This window comes from Garra rufa, chromosome 10 (genome assembly GCF_049309525.1).
Source record: "Garra rufa chromosome 10, GarRuf1.0, whole genome shotgun sequence".
In the NCBI taxonomy this organism is placed as follows: domain Eukaryota; kingdom Metazoa; phylum Chordata; class Actinopteri; order Cypriniformes; family Cyprinidae; genus Garra; species Garra rufa.
In genome coordinates this window covers 3,374,578-3,388,861 of record NC_133370.1, presented here as the reverse complement: position 1 = coordinate 3,388,861, position 14,284 = coordinate 3,374,578, and the positions used below count along the sequence as shown (strand labels likewise).

At 31.8% G+C, this 14,284-nt stretch overlaps 2 protein-coding genes across 2 annotated transcripts in view; both read left to right on the top strand.

Annotated features, from left to right (window-relative positions):
- The window catches only part of LOC141343807 (neurocan core protein-like), a 25,570-nt gene extending 20,528 nt beyond the window's left edge, over positions 1–5,042 (top strand). Inside the window, exons 7-8 of the mRNA XM_073848460.1 lie at positions 2,614–2,696; positions 4,884–5,042. Coding sequence (XP_073704561.1) covers positions 2,614–2,696; positions 4,884–5,042 — 242 coding nt within the window. The remainder of the gene's footprint in view (positions 1–2,613; positions 2,697–4,883) is intronic.
- Positions 5,043–12,818: 7,776 nt separating this feature from the next.
- The window catches only part of LOC141343806 (uncharacterized), a 34,797-nt gene continuing 33,331 nt past the window's right edge, over positions 12,819–14,284 (top strand). The window contains exon 1 of the mRNA XM_073848458.1: positions 12,819–12,839. Coding sequence (XP_073704559.1) covers positions 12,819–12,839 — 21 coding nt within the window. The remainder of the gene's footprint in view (positions 12,840–14,284) is intronic.

Here is a 14,284-nt window from a genome sequence, read left to right as displayed (position 1 = left end):
GGCTCAGATCACTGGATGAGAAATATTTAAGTTCATTTTAAGATCTCTGTCTCGGGAGAAATGTTTCTGCTTGCTCTCCATTAGATCTCATTGCTGTCTAGAGCAGATATTACACAGACGTGTGGTTTGTCTTTTCTGTGGGTGGTTTTGACTCCCACAGACTTTCCTGCATGTAAATGTCAGCGCTGCTCCAGAACCGGATTAGATTTAGACCGGTTTGAATAAGAGAGACGCTTCATTCTGGTGTGTGTGGGCATGTGAGGTAAGGAGTGCTGTCTGTCTGAATCTCTGTCTGTCTGTCTGAGCGAGACTGAGCTGTAAATAGAGGCAGTATGTTAGAAACACAGAGCGGTGTGTTTGTGTACATGCATGTGTCTGAACATCTGTTTTTTTTTTTGTATTTTATTATGGGTTTAGTTGCACCATATTTTGTCTTTAAGAGGTTAAAACCAAAACTCAATGCAAAGATGATTTCTCAAAGTTTATGATTTCTGATGTGTTTTCCATAATGCCAGCACATATGAATGATGTCATACACCCACACCTCCATGAAATCCAGCTCACAGTGTTTCCAAATGTAAGTAAGGCTTCATGTGTGTTTGCATGCCTTGCAAATGAAAACATTACATTATATACATATATTCCGGTTACTATTAAACACATTTTAATAGTATTATTTATATACTTTTAAATTACTTATTAATATTTTGAATTATTTAAATATTTTAAATTTCCTTTTAGTAATTTATTAGTAGTTTAAAATTATTTTGTTGTAGGATTTTGTCTTTTATTCTCTTTCTTTCTTTCTTTCTTTCTTTCTTTCTTTCTTTCTTTCTTTCTTTCTTTCTTTCTTTCTTTCTTTCTTTCTTTCTTTCTTTCTTTCTTTCTTTCTTTCTTTCTTTCTTTCTTTCTTTTTCTTTGTTCCATTCCTTTATTTATCTTTAGATTTATTTTACATTTTAGTACTTCAACTTAAAATTACAGTATTTTATTTGCCAAAAAACATGATTTAAGTTTTTTAAGTTTACATTTTTCATCTATTTTATTTTATTTTAGAAGTTGCTGGAAAATTTCACTAATAATTACAAAAAGAGCAAGTAACACACTGAATTAAATGGAATTTAATAAAAAAAAAATGGAAGTAAAAATATTGAAATAATATTTTCTTGTAAAACATAATCTAATTGTTTATTTAAAAGTGTGTAATATATAACAAATTTTTGAATAATTAAGATATATATATATATTTAATTTATGTAAGATTTGTAATATATATACCTTGTTTTTAATACTTTTTAATTTACTATTTTGCTATTTTGTTTAGAAACATTAGGTTTTCATTTATATATTTTTTCTTATTTTCTATTTGTAACGTTTTAATGATATAAAAATATTATATCAGATTTAAATTTACAAAAATATTTGTAATAATATTTATGTATTTGTTAACAGTATTTTTATATATATATATATATATATATATATATATATATGACAGTATTTTATTTCTAGTATTTTATTGGCCCAAAAAAATTCTTAATTTAATTTATGTTTGTTTTATTTGATTTTTTTATAATAATAATAATAATAATACATATATATATATATATATATATATATATATATATATATATATATATATATATATATATATATACAAATATAATATATATATTTGGAATTTAAAAAAAAATGTAAATGTCTTTACTGTCACTTTTGATTAAATTAATGCATCCTTGCTAAATAAAAGTATTAATTGTTTTTTAAAAAAAATCCCAAACTTTTGAACAGTATTGTACATGTTACTTTAAAAACGGCTCTTTATAATATTTAATATGGTTTTAATTTGATTTAATTTAATTTAATTTAATTTAATATAATTTTATTTTATTATTTTAATTTAATTTAATTTAATTTAATTTAATTTTATATCAGAAATTGCTGGCAAATTTCACTAATAATTACAAAAAGGGCAAATGATACACTAAATCAAATGTAATTTAATTTAAAAAAATAACATAAAAATATTGAAATTGTATTTTCTTTGAATAATATTTAATTTGAAAAATATATATATATATTTTAAATGATTTAAAAAGTATTTTCTGCTCACCAGGGCTGCATGTATTTGATTAAAATACATGTAAAATTGTGAAATATTACAAATCTAACTCTTCTCTATATAAATATATGTTAAAATGTAATTTATTATTTGTGGGAACCATTACACATTTTATTTTTCAGTATTATTTGATCAATAGAAAGTTCAAAAGAACAGCATTTATTTGAAATAGAAATCTTGTGTAACATTATAAATGTCTTTACTGTCACTTTTGATCATTTTAATGCATCCTTGCTGAATAAAAGTAGTAATTGCTTCAGAAACAATCACTGAACTCCCTTACTCTATAATATTTAATATGGTGTCAGTGATGTTGGTCTAGGAAAATGAAGTTTCCGTCAGTAGAGTTTGATGGCATTTGGCCTCTCGAGGTGTGTTATATTCGAGGCTGTTTGTTGTTTTAATGTCTCGCCCCTCTTTGAGTCTGAAGAGGCATTGGAGTGGAGCGAAATGCTCATTAATGCTCATTATCTCTCATTACCTTCTCTCAGATGTGCTGATGAGCTGCTTGAGTCCATTAGACTTTCATAAAGAGGCAGAAAACTCTCTGAACCGTTCATCAAAAATGCTCACAGTGAGACTACAGAGAGACTAAAGCACCCTAGTGAGCCGCCTTAAACTGCATACTGTCTGTAGTGAAGTGAAACATCATGAAACAATCTACATAGGCAGCACACATATAGCTTTAGTTTGTTGCAATGCTTAGGATGCAGTAATCAAAAATGAATAACAATACGCTACTTAGCAACATAACATTTCAACAGCATTTGTATGCATATTTGCATCTATCACTTAGCAACAAGAAGTAATAATTGTGTGGACTAGGGATGGAGTCAACTGTATGCTTTAAAAATACATTGTAAGCACAAATATTGGGTAAAATAATGCACTTTTGATTTTTATTATTTTTGTAGTTTTTATATTTTGTTTTCATTTTAGTTTCAGTTTAGGTTTATTAATTTTATTATGCAATTGTCATTTTTTTTGAATGTTTTTATTCAACTTAGTTTTAGTAATTTAGTACTTTAGTATTAATAATATGCTATTAAATTATTTCTTAATATTTTTAATTATTAAAATATAAAAAAATAGGATTATGTCTTTTATTCCTTTTCTTAGTCTATTTAGCTTTAGATTTATTAAAAAAAAATTTTTCCATCAAATTATTTTATTTTATTTCAATTATTTAAAAAAAAAAATTGTTTTAATCAGGGTTCAATAATAATTGGTTTAATCAGGTAGTTATCTAAAAACCATAAAAACATTTTTGTTACTTCAGATTAAATTAAATTAAATTAAATTAAATTAAATTTGTTATAGAATTTTATCTTTTATTCTTTTTTGCCTGTTTAGTATTTCAACCTAAAATGACAGTATTTTATTTCCAGTATTTTATTTGCCAAAAAAACATTTCTAATTTTTACGTTTTTTTAAGTTTAGATTTTTCCATTTATTTAATTTAATTTAATTTACAAAATTTTAAGAAATAATTGTGTTTTAATCAGGGTTATTATAATTAACTATTTTTTGTTGCTATAAAATAAAATAAAATAAAATAAAATAAAATAAAATAACTAGATGGAAAAATGTAAACTTAAAAAACTTAAATAAAACAATGTTTTGTTTAAGTTTAAATTAACATTTCCATCTAATTATTTTATATTATTTCAATTATTATTTAAAAAAATATTTTGTAAAAATAATAATTGTTTTAATCAGGGTTATTATAGTTAACTAATACTAAAACCTTAAAACATTTTTGTTATTTAAAATAAAATAAAATAGTAGATGGAAAAATATAAACATAAACAACAAACAAAAATTAAAAATGTTTTGTTTAACTTTAAATTTACATTATTTTATTTTATTTATATTTTTTTCCAATTATTATTTTAAAAGAAATGGCAAAATTTCTCCTTTTCATTTAGTCAAAGTTGAAGCATTAAAATAACTAAAACTAAAACTGAAATAAAAATTACATAGACATTTAAAAACAATAAAAACCTATTAAAAATGACAAAAATGCAGAAAAATTACTAATTAAACTATAATAGTCTCAATGATAATCTGAATTATACTAGTGTGCATTTACATTTAATATTGCATGAAATATGTGACCCTGGACCACAAAACCAGTCATAAGGTTAAATTTTACAAAACTGAGATATATACATCATATGAAAGCTCAATAAATAAGCTTTCTATTGATGTATGGTTTGTTAGGATAGGACAATATTTGGCCGAGATACATCTATTTGAAAATCTGGAATCTGAGGGTGCAAAAAAATCAAAATATTGAGAAAATCCCCTTTAAAGTTGTCCAAATTAAGTACTTAACAATGCATATTACTAATCAAAAATTACATTTTGATATGTTTACAGTAGGAATTTTACAAAAAATCTTAATGTAACATGATCTTTACTTAATTTCCTAATGATTTTTGACATAAAAGAAAAGTCAATAATTTTGACCCATACTATGTATTTTTGGCTATTGCTACAAACATACCCCAGCGACTTAAGACTGGTTTTGTGGTCCAGGGTCACACATAAGAAGGGTCTTAATTGTGAATTAGCAAACAAACAAACAAATTGATGCATAAATGAAAAACATCTAATCAAATGCATTTTGTACAGGCAAAGTTTCAGTAAAATGTGTTTGAGTTTATAGAGTTGTTTCATTAGGTTTGAAGTTTAGATTTCAGCCCACAGACTGGTTTCTCTTCATGACTTTCTGTGTTTTAACCTGCTGATTTCCCAGAAGCTCGTATCCTCACATCCACTCATTCCCTCAGACGAAGCGGCGCTGAGTGCAGACGCACACAAACCAATCAAACACCGACAGCATGAAGCAGCAGCGACACAGAGAGAGCCATCCGGCCGCCAATTACCGCAGCCGCCGCGTCCGGCCCAATCCTGACAGCGTCAGTGTCGGCCGCGTCTCGCTTTGATGAAGTCACATGGGGAGCGCTGCGTTTGAGCAGTGGGTGTTTGGCCTGGAAAACACAGACGCTGATTTAATCAGAAAATGCCAAGTGGAATTAAGAGCCGCGAAATCCATCACAGACGTTAGACATGCAAAGCGCCTCCGGGCTTTATATTGGCTTCACAATGAGAGTCTGATGAGAGTTGAACTAGTCTGAGCTGGTGGATTGTGGTCAAGCTGCCTTGATTCGTGACGGCCTTGAGAAACTGTCAGTCATGTCTGAACTCAAACTTACTCAATGCCTTCAGCTTTAACTCAAAGTTTAGATTGAACACCAGTTCTTCTTCTGTGCAACTTCGTGTGTGTTTATAAAGTCATGCTTCTTTATGACACTTTTCTGATTTTGAATAACATTTTTTTTGTTTGTTTTTTGAAGAAGTCTCTTATTGCTCACCAAGGCTAAAAACAAAATAGAATAAAATTAAAATAATTTTGTTATAGGGTTTGATCCGTCTATTTAGCTTTAGATTTATTTTCAAATGTATTACTTCAACTTAAAATTACAGTATTTTATTTCCCCCTCAAAAAAAAAAAAAAACGTTTCTAATTTTTGTTTAAGTTTTTAAGTTTACATTTTTCATCTTTATTTTATTTTATTTTATTTTATTTTATTTTATTTTATTTTATTTTTCAATTATTGAATATTAAAATGTAATTTATTTCTGTGATCAAACCTGGATTTTTAGCATCATTACTCAAAGTTTAGATTGACCACCATTTCTTCTTCTTTGTGTCTTTTACCGTATTTTATTTCCCCCCTAAAAAAATCTTTTTATCTTTTCCATCTTTTTATTTTATTGTATTTATTTTTTATTTCAATTATTAAAAACTTTTTTTTTTACTAAAAAAAAATAGATGGAAAAATGTAAACTTTTAGAAATGTTTTAAGTTTACATTTTTCATCTAATAATTTAATTTAATTTAATGCCATTTTGTTTTATTTTATTTTATTTTATTTCACTCTTAAAGTTTGGTAGACTATCTACTGTAGTTTAGGAAGTACTGTTTAGAATTTTGAACACATTTATTTGATTACAATTACAGTAAAAACTGTAAAATTGTGAAAAATTATTTCAATTTAAAATATATCTTTTCTATGTGAATGTATATTAAAATGTAATTTATTTTTGTGATCAAACCTGAATTTTCAGCATTATTACTCAAAGTTTAGATTGACCACCGTTTCTTCTTCTGTGCAACTTTGTGTGCGTTTATAAAGTTATACATCATGGACAAATTATGTTTTTGAAAAAGTCTCTTGTTGATCACCAAGAATGCGTTTGATTAAAAATACAGTAAAAACTGTAAAATTGTGAAAACTTATTTTAATTTAAAATAGCTGTTTTCTAAGTGAATATATGTAAAAATGTAATTTATTCCTGTGATCAAATGTACATATTCAGCAAAATTTTCTACATTTTTACTCCGGTCTTCAGTGTCACATGATCCTTCAGAAATCATTGTAATATTCTGATTTGCTGCTCTAGAGACTTTCTGATTATTATCAGTGTTCAAAACAGTTCTGCTGCCCAATATTAGTGTGTAAACTGTGATTTATTTTATTTTTCAGGATTCACAGATGAATACAAAGTTCAAAAGAACAGCATTTATTTAAAATAGAAATCTTTACTATTATAAAAGTCTTTACTGTCACTTTTGATCTATTTCATGCATCCTTGATAATAAATAAATAAATAAAATGACCCAAAATTTTGAACGTTAGGTGTATATAAATTTGTTTTATTAGTTGTATTTAGTGCAAATGTGTGACTTACGTTTTGTAGATGTAACCTAATTATTTTCGTGCCAGATAAATATTAAATATTGTATTAAATTATTGCTTTAAAACATTTTAAGAGTCCTGTTTGTCTCTGTGCATGACTTTCATATCACTTTCCACAGCCTTTGAGATCATGATGGCAGAATATAAATGTTAAAAGTAAAACTTAGTCATTTTTATTATTGTCATACTGTTTTTCTTCCTTGTGCTATTCTGAAAAAAAATGTGTATATATTTAAAATGTCACATTTTATTGATTTCATTTACTCTGATTTATTTTTAAACTTCCTTCCCCTTCTTTTGCTTAAAACGCAGATGAAAACAAAACAAAAAAAGCTCATTGTGTTTGTACTCCCATAAAGTGACTCAACTGACATTTCAGACGAATATCAGCAATATCTCAGCCTGTCTGACATATAACTTGTTTTGCAAGCTGTCAATCAACCATCTTTATCATTTTCTTCATGTTTTACTGCTCAGATGTTGTGCGTACATAGCTTCCATATCGAATCCTTCTCTTAAAATTTCATAAAAAGACAAACAAAAAACAAATGCTGAGAGCAGCTCAGATCATCAGAGGAGAAATATTTGAGTTCATATTGAGACTCTGTTTACATCTTTAGCCAAATCCTCCCACAGTGCACTGCAGTGTACATGTGATGATCAGATATCACACTTGTCGTTTTCTCTAAACTGAATCTGTCTGTCACACACTCACTAGTGCTGGAGAGGCTGTTAACTTAAAGTAAGAGCGCTACTAGCATTTGTCAGTGTGACAGTAGCTTATCTGAAAAATACAGCTTCTTCAGTAACAAGCTGCTTTACTGAAAAGGCTGTGTTTGCTGTTTATGTCACTTTGTGTTGCACAGAGTGAGCTGATCAGTAATCAAACACAATCTCCTCTATATCCAGTATGAGTTATTTTAGTAAAGCCACTCATTATGATGAATCATGTCAAGTAATCGGAACAAATGACTCGCTGGCTCAATTGAGCCATTGTTCGATAGTATTTCCACAATGTAAAAAACTATTTGTTGAGTCAACTTAAAATAATTTGTTACCCCGCTGCCTTGAAATTTTAAGTTCAGTCAACCTTAATAAAAAGTTTAGTCTTACTAAGTGACAACTTAGATATTTGAGTTGATTCAAATAGCAGCTGGGTTTCAAACACCACTTTTAAGTTTAACAAACCTAATTTTTTGTTTAGTCAACTCGAATATCTAAGTTGTCACTTAGTACAACTTAACATTTCAAGTTGACTAAACTTATTTGAGTCGACTGAACCTAAAATTATAAAGCAGCAGTGTAACTAATTATGTTAAGTTGACATTGACATTGAACAGTTTAACTAATTATTTTAAGTTGACTCAACAAATTGTGTGTTGTTTTTTTTTACAGTTATATATATATATATTTTATTGTACACCTATGCACTATTAAATGTTTTAGAAGTCCCTTCTACTCACCAAGGCTGCATTTATTTATTTATATAATGCTAAGTAATCTGTATAAATGGCTCACTTATTCATTTGAGCCATTTTTCAGTAGTATTTCCACACTGTAAAAAACAATTTGTTGAGTCAACTTAAAATAATTTGTTACCCCGCTGCCTTAAAATTTTAACTTCAGTCAACCAAAAATGTTACTAAGTGACAACTTAGATATTTGAGTTGATTCAACAAATTTTTTTTAAGGCAGTCAGGTAACAAACAACACTTTTAAGTTTAACAAACCTAATTTTTTGTTTAGTCAACTCAAATATCTAAGTTGTCACTTAGTACAACTTAACATTTCAAGTTGACTAAACTTATTTGAGTTGACTGAAACTTAACTTAAAAGGCAGCAGTGTAACTAAATATTTTAAGTTGACTCAACGAATTTTGTGTTGTTTTTTTACAGTGCTGGAGTCCTTTTGCTGAAGTTACACTAGTTATATCTTTTATCCTTATTTTGGAAAAGGGAATGTATGCTTTATTAATATATTTTTACATTTTTATTTTACACCTATACACTGTTCAAAAGTTAAGTTTTTTTGTGTTTGTAGAAGTCTCTTCTGGTCACCAAGGCTGCATTTATTCATTTATATAATGTCAAGTAATCAGTATAAACGACTCACTGATTCATTTGAGCCATTGTTCAGTAGTATTTCCACACTGTAAAAAACTGAAATTGTTGAACTTAAAATAATTTTAAGCAGCAGCCTTAAAATGTTAAGTTCAGTCAACCTTAAAAAAAGTTTAGTCAACTTGAAATGTTAAGTTTTACTTAGTGTAAACTTAGATATTTGAGTTGATTCAACTAAAAAAATTTAAGGCAGCTGTGTTTTGTTTTAGCAGTCTCTTCTGCTGCATTTATTTATTTATATATTGTCAAGTAATCTATAAAAATGCTCAGTGATTAATTTGAGTCATTGTTCAGTAATATTTCCAGCAGTCCTTATGTCTCATTTTGTTGTGAAATAGTAGTTTTTATCACTTTTTTTCTATGTTTTTATAAAATACAATGTATGATTCATTAATATATTTTTGTAAACTTATTATTGCACTTTTGTTCAAACCATAGGGGTCAGTAAGATTTAAAAAAAAAAATGTTTTAGAAGTCTCTTATGCTCACCAAGGTTGTATTTATTTGATCTGAAATACAGTAAAATTGTGAAATATTATTACAATTTAAAATAGCTTTTTTTCTATGTGAATATACATTAAAATATAATTTATTTCTGTGATCAAAGCTGAATTTTCAGCATCATTACATAGTCTTCAGTGTCACATGAGCATTCAGAAATCATTCTGATATGCTGACTTGCTGCTTAAAGAAACATTTCTGATTATTAGCTTCATAACAAATTATATTTTTGTGTAACAGTGATTCATTTTATTTTTCAGGATTCACATATAAACAGAAAATTCAGAAGAACAGCATTTATTTGAAATAGAAATCTTTTGTAACATTATAAATGTCTTCACTGCCACTTTTGGTCAGTTTAATGCATGCTTGCTGAATAAAATAAAATTGTATTTTATTTTATTATCTTTTTTTGTATATAAGTTGTTTGCCAGATTTGGGCTTTATTTTGGCAAGAACTGCTCATTTAGAACAGAAATCCAGTGATTACTTCTTCCTTGCTGTATCAGCCTTGTTGTTTCCAGGCGGGCTGATAAGAAAAGCTGTGTGCTTGTTGTTTTAGTGTGCAGTCTGCATCAAACGGCCATGGGCTATAAGACGCCTTTGATACGTCCCATAAACACACAGTCCTGCTCGCGTTTGCTTATCATAAATGCTGCAGTTCCAGTAGCGTAGTTTGATAAAGTCCTGCTCACAAATCGGCCTCAGCTGTGTCTCTAGTTACCGCTCTAAATAGCACAGCTAACCGACGCGAGTTAAATCACCTCTGACAAAAACGCTGCTGAATCCTTCAGGAATTGAAATGCTAAATGCCTGGAGCATCAGCGAGTTTGCGTTTACAGTAGAGAGAATAGCTGCTCACTCGCTCAGAAACCCATCTGACATTTCAATGCTGGAGCTGAGCTGGTGCACGACCTTCCCATGCCTGTAAATAAGTCTGCCGTCCCTTTTATTTCCGTCTTTTTCTCTCTCTCTGGCTGTCTCTGGTGCTGTTTGGCTCTTAAATTCTGGCTCTTTTCCTCCTTTCTCCATGTTTCCCTGTGGAGGTGCTGTTGGCAGAGCGTTTGTGAGCTGTAAGCCGAGTGTTGGGATGCGGGTGCCAGTCGAGAGAGATCAGGGAGCAAGTCCTCGCCGCATGCATAATGGATAGAGGGCATAAAATCACTTTACAAGTCCTGCTGACTGATACCAGATTCACACCCTCTTGATCTCTCAGCCTCTCGTGAACCTGCTGAGGACACCTTATACTCATGCTCATTACAGCTCCATGAAATTGAGCAAGACAGCTTTTCTTAACTAATTTATTGCTCGGATGTTATGGGTGGTCGCTAAGGTGTTGCTAAACTAGTACTGGTAGTCAGGGTGGTTGCTAGGGTGTTGTTAGGTAGATATGGTGTTCTGGGTTATTGCTAGGGTGTTGCTAAGCAATTACTAGGGCATTCTGGGAGTAATTAAGGTGTTGGTATTTTCTTGTTAGGGGGTTTTAGGTGGTCTCTAGGGTGTTGATTTGCAGTTACAGTGGTACTAGGTGGTCACTATGGTGTTGCTAGGTGTTTGTGGTGTTCTGAGTGGTCGTTATGGTGTTTCTAAGCAGTTACAAGGTCGTTTTGGGGGTTACTAGGGTTTTGCTATGTGGTTATGGTGTTCTGATTGGTCACTAGAGTGTTGCTAAGCACTTACTTGGGCATTATGGGAGTTACTGGGATACTAGGTGGTCACTAGGGTGTTGCTATGTGGTTATGGTATTTTGGGTGATCGTTGGGGTGTTGCTAAGTTACTATGGAGTTCTGGCTGGTCACTAGGGCTTGTTGCTAAGCAGTTATAAGGTTGTTTTGGGGTAACTATGTTATTGCTAGGTAGTTATGGTCAGTGGCGGACTGGGACTAAAAAACAGCCCTGGACTTTGACTCGGCTCAGCCCACATCAACAGATGTGTGTGAAAGCTAATCAGCAGCAGACACGGGTCTCAAAATACTTAAATCTTAACCCATGATGTTTTACCTTCCAAATTACAGCATTATCTCTGATGTTGACTAAAAGATGTGTTAAAAGCATAGTGTAGAATACTCACAGAAATAAACAGCACTCTTTTAATGTCTCTCTGCTGAAAAATATGCAGGTGAAAAAAACAGGGTTTATGTGTTACGCCATCTATTCCATGCAATCTTAAACTATATTTATTACTTAATAATCTCTTAATTAATTTGTGCAAAAACATACGGCACTGCAAAAACTGTTCATCTAACCAAGTCAAAAAATCTTGTTTCCAGCTAAAAAGTATTTTTGATCTTGTTTTGAGACTTATATACTAAGCAAGAGCAGAATTAAGAGCAGAATTGGCGCATTGTTGCCACCTATCGGTCTTGACATGGAACAACAGTAAATTATAAGCAAGAAAAAAAAAAAACAGCCGACAGCCGTCCTGCTGCAGCGGCCGTTCTGGTATTCTCCAGAACGTCCAGACGGCCAGTCCGCCCCTGGTTATGGTGTTGCTAAACAGGTTTTTGGAGATTCTGGGGGTTACTAGGGTGCAGATACTGGCGTACTAGGTGGTCACTAGGGTGTTGCTAGGTAGTTATGGTGTTCTGAGTGATCGTTAGGGTGTTGCTAAGTTACTATGGAGCTCTGAGTGGTCACTAGGGCTTTACTAGGTGGTTGTTAGGGAGTTCTTTGTCATCATCAGGGTGTTGCTAAGCAGTTATAAGGTTATTCTGGGGGTAACTAGGGTATGGCTTGGTGGTTATGGTGTTGCTAAACAGGTTTTAGGGGATTTTGGGGGTTACTAGGGTATTGCTATGTGGTTATGGTGTTCTGGTTAGTCACTAGGGTGTTGCTAAGCACTTACTAGGGCGTTCTGGGAGTTACTAAGGTGTTGTTAGGGGGTTCGAAGTTTTGGATTAGCAGTTGATTAAAGTGTTGATTAGCAGTTACTATGGGGTTCTGGTTAATTACGGCATTGTTGGGTAGTTTCTAGGACGTTCTGGGCGTTACTACAGTCTTGCTAGATTGTTATTAGAGGGTTCTAGGTGGTCTCTAGGTGTTGATTAGCAGTTGTTTGTGTACTAGGTGGTCACTACGGTGTTGCTAGGTGTTTATTGTGTTCTGGGTGGTCGTTAGAGTGTTGCTAAGCAGTTACAAGTGTCTTCTGAAAGTTACTAAGGTGTTGCTAGGTTGTTGTTTGGGGGTTTTAGGTGGTCTCTAGGGTGTTGATTAGCAGTTACTGGGGTACATGGTGGTCACTAGGGTATTACTAGGTGGTTATTGTGTCCTGGGTGGTCGCTAGGGTGTTGCTAAGCAGTTACAAGATGGTCCTGAGGGTTACTAAGGTATTGCTAAGGTTATTGTGAGGGGGTCTCTGTGGTCTGTAGGGTGTTGATTGTAGCAGTTACTAAGGGGATCCTGGGTGGTCACTAGGCTGTTGCTAAGTTACTAGGGGTTTCTGGGTAGTTACCAGGGCATCACCAGGTGGTTACAGTGTTGCTAGAGTGTTGCTAAACGGTTACTAAGGGGGTACTAGGTGGTCGCTAGGGTGTTGCAAAGGGGTTCTGGATGGTTACTAGGGATTTGTTAGGTGGTACGGTATTCTTTGTGGTTGCTAGGGTGTTGCTAAGTTAATAGGAGGTTCTGGATGGATACTAGTATATTGCTAGGTGGTTTTATTATTGTGGGTGGTAGCTAGGCCATTTCTAGGTGGTTACTAGGGTGTTGTTACTAATGGGTTCTGGGTAGTTTCTAGGTTGTTGCTGGGTGGTAGGGGGTTTTGAGTGGTCGCTAAGGCTTTACTGGGTGGTTGTTAAATAATCTGGGTCATCGTCAGGGTGTTGATTAGCAGTTACTATGGGATTCTGGGTAGTTTCTAGGTTGTTGCTGTTTCTAGGTCTAGGTTACACTCTAGTAACAACCCACAACAACCTAGAAACACCCTAATGAATATATAAGTGTTTATTATGGTGTTCTGTTGCTGGTACCAGACTGTAACTGGTTTGTGCTGCTGTGTGGGTGAGCGTTAATCATTACACTTAAAAGAATGGAATATAGAGAGCAGTTTTCCAGAAGCCAGACATTTCCTGTTTGAGCAGGATTAGAGACAGCCTGAAGGATACTGAAAGACAGACCACCCACAGAGATAGACATACAGCGAGGGGAAGTTCAGTAAAACAATGGGAGGGGGCTGATTGCTATTCTGAGAGTGTTGTTGTTGGTGTGTCTGACGGGTGGCTAGTGCTGGATTACAAAATAAAAACCTTCCTTACCAGCGTCCTGCCACTGCATTAATATTCATATTCTCCTTCATCTCCTTTATAAAGGACACACAGTCTGCCTAATAAACCTCTGTCATTTTCCATCTGCACACTGTTTCTTTTGTGTACTTTTTTTGTATTAGTGCACTTGAATTTTAGTATGCATGTGCGTGCAGAAAAGTTCAGGGTGTGTTTGACTGTCTGCACATTTAAAAAAAAATTCAAACTTTGAATTTCCATTTTAATTTTATGGATTTCGTGTTTTTCCCCGTTTAAATTTTTTTTGGACTTGGTTTAAATGCTTAAATAAAATTTAATTAATCAAAAAGCATGTGTAATTAATTGAAATCATAAAACTTGTACAATTTAACAGCTATTTATTACAAGTTTGACAAAAATTACATTTTTAGAGCCATATGAAATACTGTTTGTTCATTTTTACAATTTTTAAAAATATATATATTTAGAAATTATGGAATTTATGTAAGTATGCATGGCATGGGAGTACATACGGCATTGACTCAAAATTG